The sequence below is a fragment of the Centruroides sculpturatus genome, unplaced genomic scaffold (genome assembly GCF_000671375.1).
Source record: "Centruroides sculpturatus isolate CEXI.00-Female unplaced genomic scaffold, Cexi_2.0 scaffold302, whole genome shotgun sequence".
Taxonomy (NCBI): domain Eukaryota; kingdom Metazoa; phylum Arthropoda; class Arachnida; order Scorpiones; family Buthidae; genus Centruroides; species Centruroides sculpturatus.
In genome coordinates this window covers 245,851-262,500 of record NW_019384537.1, presented here as the reverse complement: position 1 = coordinate 262,500, position 16,650 = coordinate 245,851, and the positions used below count along the sequence as shown (strand labels likewise).

The window sequence follows — 16,650 nt, the reverse complement described above, 5'->3', positions numbered from 1 at the left end:
AAATATTATTTACACATTCAATAAATAATTTGAGCAAAAATAAAGTGGAATTAATTTAATTCTATACATTTTAAACAGTACTTAAAGTGCTAATAACTTATCAAATTTCAAGCTTATTTTTAAATAAACATTGTAAAAAATTCGAGTTTATTATTATTTTTTTATATTATTTTTTCTTGTTTCTTTAGATTTAACATTTGTGAATTTTATTTTGTTTTTTATTTTTACAAATTTTCTCGTCACATATTTCTCGACATTTACAATACTTTTCTAATATTTTGTTCGTGCTTGTTACTCCATGCTTTGTTCATTGGAATTCAATACTGCTGTTTCCATCTCGTCAATTTACGTAATATCGTTGCATTAAGTTTAAAGCGTAAACGTTTTATATATATATACTTTTTTAAGGTAACACCATTGGTTTAAAAATATATATATATAAATCTAGAGTAGCGCTTCCTGCATTTAAAATTCACATTTGAATAAAATAATACTTGAAAAAAACTGTTGCAAACAGAATAATTTTTTTCTGTTTTTTGTCTTTTATTTTCCTTACTTGAAATGTGACTATTACTGTCTTAACATATAAATATAGCAAATCATTAGTTGTCTAGAACATTTTTACCATTACATTCGGAGTTGTCACTTTGATTATACACCATCCCTTATCATTAATGTAAATTCCAAGTGATTTCCGATATCAGGAGCTATCCTCCATAAAAATTGGATAGACTGTGTACTGGTTAGTGTTTATCTTACTATTATTGATTACATCACAAAAATAAAAATAATCTCAATTTATATTTGTATATAAACATTCTCTTGGGGGGGCGAATTAACACCGCCATTTACCATTGTATTAATAATAAAAAAATAATAGTAAAATTTGTAAATGGTTAAATGCAATTATTTTTTTCAAATTACAGATAAAGTAATTAAATTTATTTATATTATTAATTTTGATTTAAATTCATAATGTATGAAGCTTCTCATAAAGAATGTTGCAGTTATTTTTCGTCGATGCAGTTTATTTCCAGGTCACGAATCGTTGTTCAGTTGAGATAAATATTTCATATATATAATAACGCACTACTACATTCGTGGTAATTAACTCTATTGTGTTTAATATTATATTCATTATTCTTATATTTCGTTTATTTACCCTGATAGAAATATCAGAATTTTATATTTTCATATTTAATATGTTATATATTTCGGTGATTTAAAATTAAATATTGAACTTAAATTATTAGTTTAATTAGTTTAGAATAAAATTCTGATTAGAATTTGATTAGCTCTTTAAGTGCTAAGTAATTTTAAGTACTTCTTATTAATTAAGCATTTTTTAGAATAATGAATTTTGGAAGAAAATGCTTAGAATATTTATTTTTCTGTAAATTTAGTGTTTAGATTTATAATGTTTAGAATAAAAATTCGGTTTAGATATAAAATACATTTTTTAAAAAATTGCTTAGATCGACCTACATATAATATATACATGTTTCTACAAGAAAATTTTTATATTCTACTTATAATATTTATTTTTAGATAAAATTATTTAGAATTAATTTAGAATTTTTATTTATTTTTTAAACTACTTCCACACGAAATCTTTATTTTTTTTTAAAACAGCGTTTTATTTCGTGAAAATAAGCAAGAATATTTCTTATTTACATTCAGAATATTTTCTTATTAAAAATATTGTTTATAATCTTCTTAGATATAAATGATTTATTTTTAGAATAAAACTATTTAAACACAATTTAGAATTGTTTATTTTATTTATTAATTTTTTTTTTTTAAATCTGTTAAATCTGTTTAAAATTCGCTTAGATACAGAATACTTTAGAAGAAAATACATAAATTGCATTTAATCTCAGAATATTTAATTTATAAAAGAAAACTTCATTAAGGTTAAATAAATAAAACTCGATTATTTGTCGAAATTATACAATAAATTGAAGTATGATATATTTTGATTGCTATCACACAAACCGAATAATCGATACGAAGAATGCAAAGATACATTAAACATCTTGCATGGCTGAGCAATGCCACTCAGATAGCCTGAAGATAAGAATTGCAGCCAAGTTTAGACAGTAAATACATCTCTACTATTTACAGTAATATTGATGCAATTAAATCTCTCCCCGTTCTTTCTAATACTTACTTAAAAGATTAATTTAAATAAAAACTCAATAAAATAATAAATAATACAAATTAATTATAAATTCTAAATGCAAAACATGTTTACCATACTTTAACATAAAGTGTATACAGTACAGTATATAATGTTTATTTATTTTACTAAGCTCATTTATATTTTAAGGAACACGATTTTTTTCGAATAAATGAATTATTAATAAATAAAGCAATGTTAAAAATTTATTCTTATTTTTAAAAAACACTTGTAAATAATTAATTCCATTGTTAGAAAAGTATAACGCCTGGGGTTGCTATAGATTATAATTATAATTTGATATAAATACGTAAAGATTTTTAATAAAAATTCGACTTTTTTAAGTAAAATAATAATAACTTTATACTATAAAATTCTATTTTCTCCCTCGTATAATTCGATACGAGTATATATACTTGTATCTATACTTGAATATATATACTTGTGTTACTAGTAGTAGTAGTTATAGTAGTGTTGCATTCCTGATTGCTTGGAAAGATATGCTGAAGCTATTCCAACGATTTTTATCAATACAGCCACCATCTTCTTATGATAAGAAATCACGAAAAGTCAATTCACGTATGAATCCTCGAGAGCTTACCCTGGTAAGAATTGTCAGTAAAGCTTACCTCCTTCGGCTTCACACGTTAGAACTAGTGATTCGCCTTCATTGTAAGGTCCAATGAGTCCTTTCACTTGTTTCCCACTCGAATCTTTGATGACTGGCTTTGATGGAGGAACTGAACCATAAAAATAAAATTTTACTACTTATGACAAATAAAAAAAGGTAAAAAAATAATAATAAATAAAAAGTTAAATGTAATTAGCTTATTAGTTATTTATTTACTTTTTTTCCTATTTAAATTCTCAAATTATGATAAATTTCGCGGTTGACATTATCAAACCCGACCGTCGTTTACTAATTAAAACCTCTATTAACAGCGTCATCTGAGTAGGACGTTCGTGTCGATAATAGTCCAACTTAATTCACCAACACGTTCATATATATTCAGCTATGTTAAACAGTTAACTAGTAAATTATATTTTAACAAAACCAATAAATTTGATAACAGTTTAAAAATTTGTTAAAACTTTCATATAAAAATCAATAGTAGCTTATAAAGTGCGGTTGCAGTAGTAGTAGGAGGAGGAGGCTACATAACTACTGAATTATTTAGTTTCGTGCTTGGTCTTTATATATATATAAATATATAAAATAAAATAATAAAAAAATCTATAAGAATGATATTGTGTGAGGATAGTAATACGTCATGACAAGTTAAAATGGATTCCTAATGGATTACTGGTATCTGAATAATTTAATGACAGTTAGAGTTTAAAGTTAATGTAAGGTTGTTTAATTCAATAAATTTATTTTAAATATTTTATATACACACTGTCAAAGAAGAAGTTGCATCTTGAAAAAGCATTTAATGTCCTTTCTTTCTTTCTGTTTTTTTTTTTTTTTTTTTACCTAATATTAAGATAGAATGTTGAGGTAGAGTAATGCAACAGCCACCAGACACAAAGTGCTGAATCCATCGATTTGTCCAAATGTATAAGACCAGAAAGTATCTTTTTTTTAAGTATAGAATGTTTCAGATATATCTCTGTGATATTTCCCAACAGTATATGTTGTCATGATTCTGTTTTATGTAATGCATTGTTTGATAAATTGAGCGGTGCATTCGGGCAGGGATAATTGTTTGCAGCAAATAAAAATGGCTTTAAAATGCAGAAAAAAAATTAAAAAAAATTTAAATAAAGAGAGTAGAATTTCTCGTTTGGTAAACATAAATAATGATCTAAGCATACTTTATGCATACACATAAATATTTACACTAGTTAATGAACGTATCGATATCGTATAAACTGTACTTTATTATTTTGTACAGAACTCATTAACTAAACCCCATTGTAGATAAATATTTCATTTAAAAAAGTAATTTGATAATTATGTAGATGTTTGCTTGCGTGTTTAAAACAGAAAATTCAAAATATTGTAAAATCCATAATTCATCAGACTCTTTAAATAAAAGTTATTACTTATATCACGAGATTAAGTCAGCAGCTAAATAACTAAAATCACCATTTCTGTTAAACAATTAAAAAATATATATATACATATAAATATATATTTTTTACATTATTTCCTACAGTAATTAATTATTTTAGCATTCATTTATTTAAAAAAAACAGAGAAATGAATTAAAATATGATAACACGTTTCAACCATAAAGATAAAAAAAATTTGCAAACTCATGAAAGCTTACAATTTGTTTTAAAATTAATAACATTTACCTTCATTTATCAAGAATATTGCATTAAAATAAAAATGAAAAAATGTAAAAAAAGTTTCGCAGTTTTGGCAATAATTCGATATAACTAGATAAATGAACTTCGATGTGGGAGCAATTTTCTACACTATTTAAATTTTCTGCTCTTCGTCACTTCAGCTAAATATATTCTCAATTTTTAATATTTCTTTTTTTTGTTTCTGCTTTTTATTTATGTCTAATGTTTTTATCGTTTTCTTCGATACAAATTTTGTATGTAATAAGCTTGCTGTAATTAGTTTTAATTCCGTTGATAATTAGAAAACGAAATTTAAATATGCATGTAATGTTTCTCAACTGGTGAGTCGCGAACACTTACACGTCTCAAGTCAATGTTATGAATATACTACTTATAAACTAATATTATAAATGTTCTAATGTAATAATATTATAGATAGACTTTTGATATGTTGTTTAATTTGCTGCTAATATTACATGTGCACTTCTAGTACAGTAATGTTATAAATGTTCTTATAGTACACTAAGACTATTTACATTATAATGTTACAAATATACTTATAAAATACTATTGTTTGCATTCCCAAATGCACCTACACACCTATACACACACACCCATACACACACGCTTTTAGTACATTAACATTACGAATGTTCTAATACACTAATAAACCTGTGTAAACAGGTTTTACTGGCTTTACTGTAGTAAGACCTTTAATACGTCAAATTAGGAAAATTGAACCTGTCGAATTTTCCTAATTTGAGATATTAGAAGAAGAAAACAAAAGTTTATTCGTTTATTCAACTTAAAAAATAATAATTTATAACGCTTACAAATTCAACAATTATCTAAATTTTCATTACATTTTACTTCGTTTTTAAAAGAATTGCATTCCGAATTGATACTGTGAAAACTATAAATTACATTTTTTGTGATAACTCAGGATATATTTTTTTCCTTCTTAATTGAAGTTTTAGACTATTTACAAAAAATTAAATTTTTCGAGTCTATCTTTTAAATCCTTTATACACCACCACAGAAGTAACAGTTTTTTAAATTGCTTTGAAGAAAAACTTCTTAATGAAGAAAACACTTCTAAAACAAGGTAAAACTTGGTAGAAAAGTCCAATCTGTAGAGGATGGATAGGGTGCTTGTACAGTACCTGTCGTTCTCTCCTGTACAGGTGTGATACCACACACACTACACAAAAGCCTGGGAACATTACAATTGAGTAGAAATACATACATCACACTACAGAAGGCCACTATATTGAATACATGCCACACTGTAAGGAAATTCCTGAATACAGACACACACACTGACACACTTATTTAATTTTAGTTTTGTTTTGGTTGCTATGCCTTGACTTTGGTTCGGTATAGTACACAGCCACCGGTGTGAACCGAGTATAACTCACAAAACCCAACATAATAATAATATTAAAAAAAGACACCAGAGAAAAAATATATTCTAGAAAATTTCCACAAAATATCCAAGAAAACGTTTCTATATTGTTTAGATTTTACTTTTTGATCAAGTCAATAAATTCGAACGTTTGAGAATGTTTTATTTTATTGTATTGAATCAACTAATACATAATTTACAAGTAACAAATGTTGGAATTTTCTTATTTTTCACATTTTAATTTAAATATTTTAACTCTCGTATATATGGAAAACAAACACAACTTTAGATATTACCAAACATAAAATTTACTTTAAAATAAAATTATTAATGTTGTATTTTCCGAAAAAGAAATTTGAAATTTCTACAGAAACTCTTGTGATTGCTCTTTCTATTTATAGAAAGTTTCCCTTTTATCTTATACAAAGTTTAAGTTAAAATTATAAAAAGTATGACTTTAACACGTATATAATGCATAATAATATAATAAATTTTATTTGGTATGCTTCATTCGAATCTTATGTATACCTTATTCTAAAAAAAATAATCCCAAAAAACGCAGATTTTACGGTTTCTTTACGTACAGACACACATACGCACACACACATATATAATGTGCTTGAGAATTTAGTTTTTTAAGAAGCGTTTATATTTAAGAATATTTTAGTTCGTAAAATGTAAACATTTTATATATTGTTCTGTTGTTTTTTCAGGGGGAAAAACTATATTTTGTTTTAGTATTTTGTAACATCTGCACAACTTTTTGTTTACAATAAACAATATTTGTAGAAATCTTCCCCCTCTCTCTTTATTGTCTGATACCATTTCTAAGATTAAAGCCCTCGGGATGTCAAAATTCTTCATTTATTTTTTTATTTTTTGAATTTAAATCATTTTTAAATAATACTAAGCTTAATTTCTTACAATATAAATACTATACACTGTACAGTACATTCTACATAAAAAACAAATATATAGCAACTGAGGTGAGCTAAATATGATTTTAAAGTACGAAATTCTTATAAAAATTGAATTAATTGATTAAACTATATTTACTAACACATTAAAATTAAACTTTATTAATATAAATTTATCTTATCTTCTAAATTCCATTATAATCTTCGAAGCATCACCTATGTACTTGAATTGGTAGTTCTGTCAATATTATGATTGTATCAATACCGGATTATCTAAATATTTAAAGCTCATATGTATACAATATCAATTTTAAATAACTTATCTTAAAATGTCATTAATTTATAAGTTACATTTTGTATTCTTATTTAGAAAATTTTAAATTTCTTAACACAAAACATTTAATATTTTTTGTTTTTTTGTGATAAATATGTAAATAATTTATTATAACTTTAGTATTTTTTAACATATGTATCTAGTATAAAATGAGTGTTTCTTATATATAATTTACATGAAATTTGTTTATTTTTCTTACATTTTCTTTTCTGTAGAAGCTTAAATTATACAATTTTCAATTTTAAAGCTTTCTCTTTCGATAATGCTGTATCAACTTTTCTCCTTATATCATGCCATTTAAATTATTTATTATTGGTAAAAGCGTTTAAATTATTTATTTTAAAGAATTTCTGTATAGGAAAATGTTATTTTTGAATTCGAAAATATATTTATAGTCCATATTTTTATCAAAGAAAAGCAGAAAAACTCAATGTGGCCGCCCCGTTGGTCGGGTGCAAATGCAATACTGACTACCAATGTCTTGCAAAAGCCACTCGGCCACTGGTGGACATCAAGAAATGAATACGCACAATTAAAATATATGACTTTTTACTATTTTTTAAAATTAATCTACCTCTTTTCATATTTTTTTTTTTTTTAAATGAAGGCATCAGTCTATCCTCATATTAATGACTTACAATCAAATCTTTATTTACAAAAGTTTTCTCTTCCTGTATCATCATCACATATATAAAATTCATGTGAATGGAAAAAAAAAAAAAATTCACTGTAAATAATAAGGTAGAGTCCAAAGCATTTTTTTAATATGAAATTAATTTCGAGTTGCTCGTCATTTTTGTTTCTTTTCACTGCTGAAAGTATATTATGGTTGTTTAATAAACTGATTACAGCAGTAAAAATGCAGAACTACTGTACAGAACTCCGTTTAGAGAAAAACAAGCAAAGAAATTAATACAATCAGAAACTATAACTAGAACTAGTGTATGTGTGCGTGCATATATAGGATGATTCTTGCAAGATAATATCCAATATGTCAGCTTAATTCACAAACAAATGCATACAAAGTGTTCAAATTTGCAGGACAGTTAAATTGTATGCTGGAAGTGACCACCACCAAGATGCATATTTCGACACAATACATATGACATGTCTTTTCTGTCAGTGATGTCAGTTCAATGTTTACGATTTATGTAGTGATGTTCTCTAGCTGCTCAAGTCTGCAAGGTTTGTTACTGAATATTACTCTTTCCTTGAGATGAGTACAGGTAGCAGTATGAGTTGATAAGGATTAACAATCGGAAGCGGCTGCAGATCTTAGAAACGACGGTTGCCAAAATAACTATATTGATGTCACTGACTCCCACAATATAAGACATGTCACTCCATTTTGGACCAAAATCCAATGTGAAGCAAGTTCCATTGATGTTAACAATACAAGTTGACAAGGAAACTAAAATCCATAAGATTTCTCGTGAACAAATTAGTCGCTAATGTTTCCACGTCTACCATTCAGTGTTGTCAGATTAAAACTTCTTATGGAGCTACCTTACGGAAAACCGTTCCACGCCTTTGAGCAGCTGGAAGAGATCATCACTACATAAGGTGTAACCAATGCATTAGGATTGGTTCTATAGAAATCAGCCCATACTTTTGCTTCGGCATAATAAATAATTTATAATGCATATTCCTTTTTCTGCCCTTGTTATGAGCCAGAATCTTGACACACTTCTATTTGAATTTCAAGCATATATTTAATTGTATACATTCGAATTTGCGTAAACTGAAAACCATAGTTCTTATGCTAATTCAGAAAATAATGACCTCTTTATTACACTTGTGCTATTTTTAATATGCCATTGTTGCAGTACTGATGCTGTTACAGTTTGGTATACTGTATTATTTTGAGATTGCACTTATGTTTTAACCAGGATATAGTAAGTTTAAACACAGTAAGTTTAAACACAGTAAGTCCTCACTTAATGTTATTTTGTTGTTGAGGAAAGATACAAGTACATATATAATCATTTACAATTATTACTGTCAAAATTCCTTAAAAATAGTAAATTTGATTCTACATAATGGGAAATAAATGATGAAGGTTGTGGTTGATTACAGTAAGTGAGAACTTGCCATAAGAACTTTCTACATTAATAAGTTAAACATTAATCATACCTTCAAAACACCAATAAATGGAAGAAAATTGCTTCGCTGCAAACCATTTTTGTATAGATCTAAAAGTATATTGAAGTAAAGCAACTTAAATGGTGCAAAATATTATTTAAAATATGTTTAAATTACGTACCATCAGGACGTCGATTAGAAGTTGCGACAACAATCACACCGTTTCTAAACAGTTCGGTAAACAGGCGTTTCAGTATCATAGCATCGCCAATGTCAGTCACCTAATACATTTGTAAATCAATTAATTATACAGAAAATAAGTAATTTAATGCAACTATATTTTCATAATTTATTANATTATATATATTTTAAAATATATTAAGGTTATGTAAATAATGAAGGTTATATAAAGAACTACAAGTAAACAGTATATAAATTAAGTTATAAAAATTTTTTTACTAGTTATTAAATTCAAAACTTAGTTTCGAAGTTTTAATGAGGATTTTTTTTGTAAATTTTTATCTAAGTTTCATCAATTTTATTAAAGTTAGTCGATTAAATTTACATAAAAACTTTACAATTAATTTATTTACAAGAATTCTAGTACACTAAATCGTGTAGAAAAATATACCTCAGTACCTCAAAAATGTATTTTAAAAAAATTAATATAAAATTTACTTTTATAATTAAAATAATAAAATATTTAGTACAGCAACAACAATTTTATATTATATTAAATTATTTAAATAGCACATTTAGACACGTAAGTATTATCTGTAAAGTGGTATTATTTTGTTATCAATTTAATTTAATATATAACTGGACCGATCCCATTTTACATTTGAGTAAACTTAACTTTATTTATATCAATAAGATTATTTTTACGAGTGGTTTCCCCTAATTATCCATAGATTAGTATTTTGATACACAAGAATAATAAGTTATGTTCAATTAGCATCAAAAGATGCCCCCCTTCCCTTTTGTAAAGGGTTATTTTCCTTTAAACACCAGGCTATTCATTCATTTGATGAACGATTAACTTTTGGAACAAAATATGATTTATGAAGACAATCTGTAAAGTCGTCAGAACAAATTTATTACATGTCAGCATCTTTCCATGTGGAAGAAGAATGCCTCACATATCAAGCACTAAACTAAAACTGGTGAAAGAAACACTGTATTTTTTCCTGTTTTAAAAAGCTATATACACAATTTCCTGTTCTTCAAGCTTTGTGATTAGAAAGAAGAAGAAGAAGGAAGCTAATTTTCTAAAATAAGAAATCTTATATATTTTAATTAACTTTTTTACTTTAATAAAATATAGGAGAGAAACGGAGAAAGAGAGAGAGAGAGAGAAAAAATGGAGAAATGTATCTTTCAATCCCATCAACAAATTATTATTGATTACGATTTCATAAAGATTACAAGCTATTTAAGTTGAAAGTAAACATGATACATTTACAATAAAAGAAAAAAAAATACATTCTAATAAATCATTTTTGAAATTGGAAAAAATATAATAATAATAAATAAATATAAGAAAATAAAATATATAACCGTTGATGCTACAAGAGACTATGATGTAGTTGGATGTAGAAGATGATATTGGTGATGGATTTATTGTATTTTGTGATAAATGAGATTATTTGTTACTGATAAATTATTGATTCGTACTCAATTCTTTTATATATATATATTTATTTATTTACTTAAATTTTAACAATAGTATTAAGATGGTAAGTTAAACAAACAATCATGGTCGTTGTGTACTTAATATTTCATTTAAAATTGGCAAAGAATCAACTTAACAACTAAAAATTAAAGCTTAAAAAATGTAATTTCTTCACAGAATTTAAAGTAATAATTTTCAGTTTTTAAATACTCTTTATTCTTATAAACAGTATTAAAAATTTGATGAGAAGGTAGAANATTATATATATTTTAAAATATATTAAGGTTATGTAAATAATGAAGGTTATATAAAGAACTACAAGTAAACAGTATATAAATTAAGTTATAAAAATTTTTTTACTAGTTATTAAATTCAAAACTTAGTTTCGAAGTTTTAATGAGGATTTTTTTTGTAAATTTTTATCTAAGTTTCATCAATTTTATTAAAGTTAGTCGATTAAATTTACATAAAAACTTTACAATTAATTTATTTACAAGAATTCTAGTACACTAAATCGTGTAGAAAAATATACCTCAGTACCTCAAAAATGTATTTTAAAAAAATTAATATAAAATTTACTTTTATAATTAAAATAATAAAATATTTAGTACAGCAACAACAATTTTATATTATATTAAATTATTTAAATAGCACATTTAGACACGTAAGTATTATCTGTAAAGTGGTATTATTTTGTTATCAATTTAATTTAATATATAACTGGACCGATCCCATTTTACATTTGAGTAAACTTAACTTTATTTATATCAATAAGATTATTTTTACGAGTGGTTTCCCCTAATTATCCATAGATTAGTATTTTGATACACAAGAATAATAAGTTATGTTCAATTAGCATCAAAAGATGCCCCCCTTCCCTTTTGTAAAGGGTTATTTTCCTTTAAACACCAGGCTATTCATTCATTTGATGAACGATTAACTTTTGGAACAAAATATGATTTATGAAGACAATCTGTAAAGTCGTCAGAACAAATTTATTACATGTCAGCATCTTTCCATGTGGAAGAAGAATGCCTCACATATCAAGCACTAAACTAAAACTGGTGAAAGAAACACTGTATTTTTTCCTGTTTTAAAAAGCTATATACACAATTTCCTGTTCTTCAAGCTTTGTGATTAGAAAGAAGAAGAAGAAGGAAGCTAATTTTCTAAAATAAGAAATCTTATATATTTTAATTAACTTTTTTACTTTAATAAAATATAGGAGAGAAACGGAGAAAGAGAGAGAGAGAGAGAAAAAATGGAGAAATGTATCTTTCAATCCCATCAACAAATTATTATTGATTACGATTTCATAAAGATTACAAGCTATTTAAGTTGAAAGTAAACATGATACATTTACAATAAAAGAAAAAAAAATACATTCTAATAAATCATTTTTGAAATTGGAAAAAATATAATAATAAAAAATAAATATAAGAAAATAAAATATATAACCGTTGATGCTACAAGAGACTATGATGTAGTTGGATGTAGAAGATGATATTGGTGATGGATTTATTGTATTTTGTGATAAATGAGATTATTTGTTACTGATAAATTATTGATTCGTACTCAATTCTTTTATATATATATATTTATTTATTTACTTAAATTTTAACAATAGTATTAAGATGGTAAGTTAAACAAACAATCATGGTCGTTGTGTACTTAATATTTCATTTAAAATTGGCAAAGAATCAACTTAACAACTAAAAATTAAAGCTTAAAAAATGTAATTTCTTCACAGAATTTAAAGTAATAATTTTCAGTTTTTAAATACTCTTTATTCTTATAAACAGTATTAAAAATTTGATGAGAAGGTAGAATTTTAATTTATTTAGAAAATTACTCTAGAATTTATAAACTATATTATATATTTTTTTCCTGTTTTGAATGAATTCAAAATTTAAATTTTTGGCTAAAATCAACAACGTAAACACGATTTTTACCATGTAAATATGAAATATGTTGGGTTATAAGAGAGGAGATGGATATAGCTCAGGTTTAAAAAATGTCATAGATTAAACATACGTTTAGGAGATGTTCTATGGTTGATACAAATCCGAAAGGACAGGAGAGAAATGGTAATGTATATACCATATGTATCCCTACGTATAGATTTATAGTAGCAGTAAAACTCAAAAAACGGTGACTAAACTTGACATCTACAGAATTATATGAAGCATTTTATAAGCTATTTGTGCAATCCAGTTAACAAACATGTTGGTAAGTTGGAAGTAAATCGTAAAAAAAGGTAAGAATAAATCGAAATTTTGTATGAAAGTTGTTGTTAATAAAAGAACTACAACTTACGTTATAAAATTACCCATAAAAATGTTTATATTTTAATTTAATTTATTTATAAATATATTATTAAGCTCGTTTTTTATAACACGTTTATACGTAGTCTATACATTTTTATCTATATTACTTTTTTTCCTTTTAAATATTTAAATAAAACTGCATTAATTTTTTTATTTATACATAAAGAATGTCGCTAATAATATATATATTTTTTAAAAATAAAATATACAGTAAAAATTTAGCGTATACTGTAATTAATAATTTTAGTGTAGTAAAACATTGATTTTTTTAATAATTTTATAAATGATATGAGTTTAAACTATTTTAAAAAGTAAACTAAATTAAATTATTTAAAAAATAATATTTTAATTCTTTCTTTAAAATCTTATTCCAACGTTTACACAAATTACTTTTCGTTATCGATATTGATACAATAAACATTGTTTAATACGCGTGTATAGTGTAATCGTTGAGTTTTCTTATTAGTAGTTATTTTAAAAACAAATAAAAACTTTTCTATTATTGTATGCGACATTTATAATTATAACAACGAGTCGAATAAAGGGGAGTGAATCCGAACACTACGAATTGGAATTTTAGTGTTCTCACCGAGTGAAACAGACAACGAGCAATTATTTTATTGTCACGCGGTCGCAATGGATTGCAATTTTTTAATCATATTTTTAATTTATTTAACTTAAGATACGTGTTCGCCACCTCAAATTACAAGTGGCTCGTCCCCGTACGTCATACTTTTTCTTTAGCAGTCGATTCGTGTCGGCCATCTATCTCACTCTTTTTGGAGAAAAACTTTTAAATTGAAATAACGTGACTTCCGGAGTAAACCGGAAAGGCGTATATAGTTAATCGAGGCCTGCTGCCCCTAATCTTTGCATATCTGGTCTCGGTTTTCGTGTATCCGACTCCTTTCTCGGGATTAAGGAAGGACGGAACGGGCAAACGAAGACGGACGACAGTGGAAATTTATAGGTGTGTAATTTGTTTGAATTGTAGCCAGATAAGGATCGCATTCCGATTCGCTCGAGCCGAGATAATTATACAGTAGCGACATTTACGCATCAGTTGATTACAGTAGAGCGTCGTTTATCCGAAAGCTGGTTATCCGAAACGTCTGTTATCCGAAAGCATTCCAGTCGGCAAATTTAAATTTTCGCTAGTGCTATGGCGCTGCAATCTTCGGCTATTTCTTGGGTTACTCAAATATTTTACGTTTTTGATACTAAATTAACATCTGANAAATATTATTTACACATTCAATAAATAATTTGAGCAAAAATAAAGTGGAATTAATTTAATTCTATACATTTTAAACAGTACTTAAAGTGCTAATAACTTATCAAATTTCAAGCTTATTTTTAAATAAACATTGTAAAAAATTCGAGTTTATTATTATTTTTTTATATTATTTTTTCTTGTTTCTTTAGATTTAACATTTGTGAATTTTATTTTGTTTTTTATTTTTACAAATTTTCTCGTCACATATTTCTCGACATTTACAATACTTTTCTAATATTTTGTTCGTGCTTGTTACTCCATGCTTTGTTCATTGGAATTCAATACTGCTGTTTCCATCTCGTCAATTTACGTAATATCGTTGCATTAAGTTTAAAGCGTAAACGTTTTATATATATATACTTTTTTAAGGTAACACCATTGGTTTAAAAATATATATATATAAATCTAACTTTTAAGAGAAAAATAATAAAAAAGTTCATAAAAATAAAAAAATTTAAGGTAAGTTCTACAGAATATTTTACATTTCCTACGATTTTATAGCGATTATATTTATATTAAACACCAAGGGAGCACTTACTTACCAATGACTTTCAGTGAAATGACTGTATTCACAGTTCGAGCTGTATGAAAATCCACTCGACATCTGTATTCACCACTATCATCCTCTTCAACTGGATCCAATTGCAAAAAGGCTGGTCGATTAATCATATTGAAATAAGCTCGATTTTCCAGTTCACTGCTTGATGATTGTCTTGCTTGTTCTATTTTACCATAACGAGCATCTAATGTGTATATTGGTGTTGGAGCTTCGTCTTTGTACCACAGAATTAAGGCCACGCTGTCATCAGCAGAGGGAGGCGATATGTCACAAGGCAGGGCTACTTTTCCCCGAACTACTGCTGTGTAAAGGATCGAAGCTACACCATAAAAAAAAAATTAAAAAATAATAAATAATTTCGTACCACTTATCACGTAAGATCATTGAAAATTTTATATGTATAAAGTTTTAAAGCAAATTATTTAAATGTTACGATTAAAAGTAAGTTTACTTAATTTCTTAAAGTTTGAAGTCAATACTGTAACTAGCTAATTAACGTCAAATTTATAATTAATGATAACATTAATTATTTATTATAAAATTTGCTATCGACACCAAATTAAAATTTTCACATTAAAAATATTTTAAAGAAATTTCAATTAGTTTATATAGAAAATAATTTTAAAAAGAATTCTTAAAAATTTTTAAAAAATATTTTAAAGAAAAATACACATATACACACACAAAATACAAATGTATATAGTAAGTATATATACATAAAATACATAAAAACGCATACAAAAACACACGTTGTGTACAGTACGTGTGTGTACCTTAAAAATACAATGCACATTAATATATAGTTGACTCATAAGAGAAGTTTCATAAAAAAATTATTTAATCAAAAAAATTGTTTATAGTTTTTAGTAAATATGCAAATAGAATTTATTTTCTTTTTGAAAACATTTATTTTCCAGTAGTTATTGTTCTTTTAAAAACTCATTTTATAAAAGAACTTTTCATATAAAAAGAGTGTGTTCAAAGCACCGATGAAATTTCTTCTCTCTCTATTATATAACCTGTTCAATATTCTGTCATCGCAACATGTCTTGCATACACTGACATTCGACATTTTACTTCCCTTCAACTTATGGTTGAAAATATAAAATTTAAACTAAAAAAAAGTAAAATATCATAAGAACATTACATAATATGGAAACAACGGATCGTTAATGTAATATTGGTAGAGCACAAATGGATAGTAAAAACATTTATATAGCAGTATTAAAGTTTCTTAAATAAATATCTCCCGTAATAATTTTTCAATTTTTAAATTAGATTTTTAAAAATAAATTTTATGTATTGAAATTAATTTATAAATATATATATATGTACTGTACAACACGAAATAATTTAATATATATATATATATATATTTAAATTTCGTGTTGTACAGTACAAAAATATATAAAAATACATATTTACGTATGTAAATTAGCAACGTTTCAAACCATTAAACACGTAAAAATTTCTTTAATTCTAAGCGTGTATCTGTGTAGTTTTTCCTTGTATTTAAGCTTTAAATATTTTAATTTATTTTTATTTTATTTAAATTCGGTTTTTTGCGAAAATTAAAAAGATGTTTGCTAGTTTCCTTTGTAGAA

The 16,650-nt window shown here is 25.5% G+C and overlaps 1 protein-coding gene across 1 annotated transcript in view; it reads right to left on the bottom strand.

Moving 5' to 3' along the window:
• Positions 1 to 16,650, bottom strand: part of LOC111623274 (hemicentin-2-like) — a 140,025-nt gene that overhangs the window by 104,195 nt on the left and 19,180 nt on the right. Inside the window, exons 2-3 of the mRNA XM_023365795.1 lie at positions 15,030 to 15,365; positions 2,809 to 2,919 (exon numbers count right to left, since the gene is read on the bottom strand). Of these exons, the coding sequence (XP_023221563.1) occupies positions 2,809 to 2,919; positions 15,030 to 15,365 (447 nt within the window). The remainder of the gene's footprint in view (positions 1 to 2,808; positions 2,920 to 15,029; positions 15,366 to 16,650) is intronic.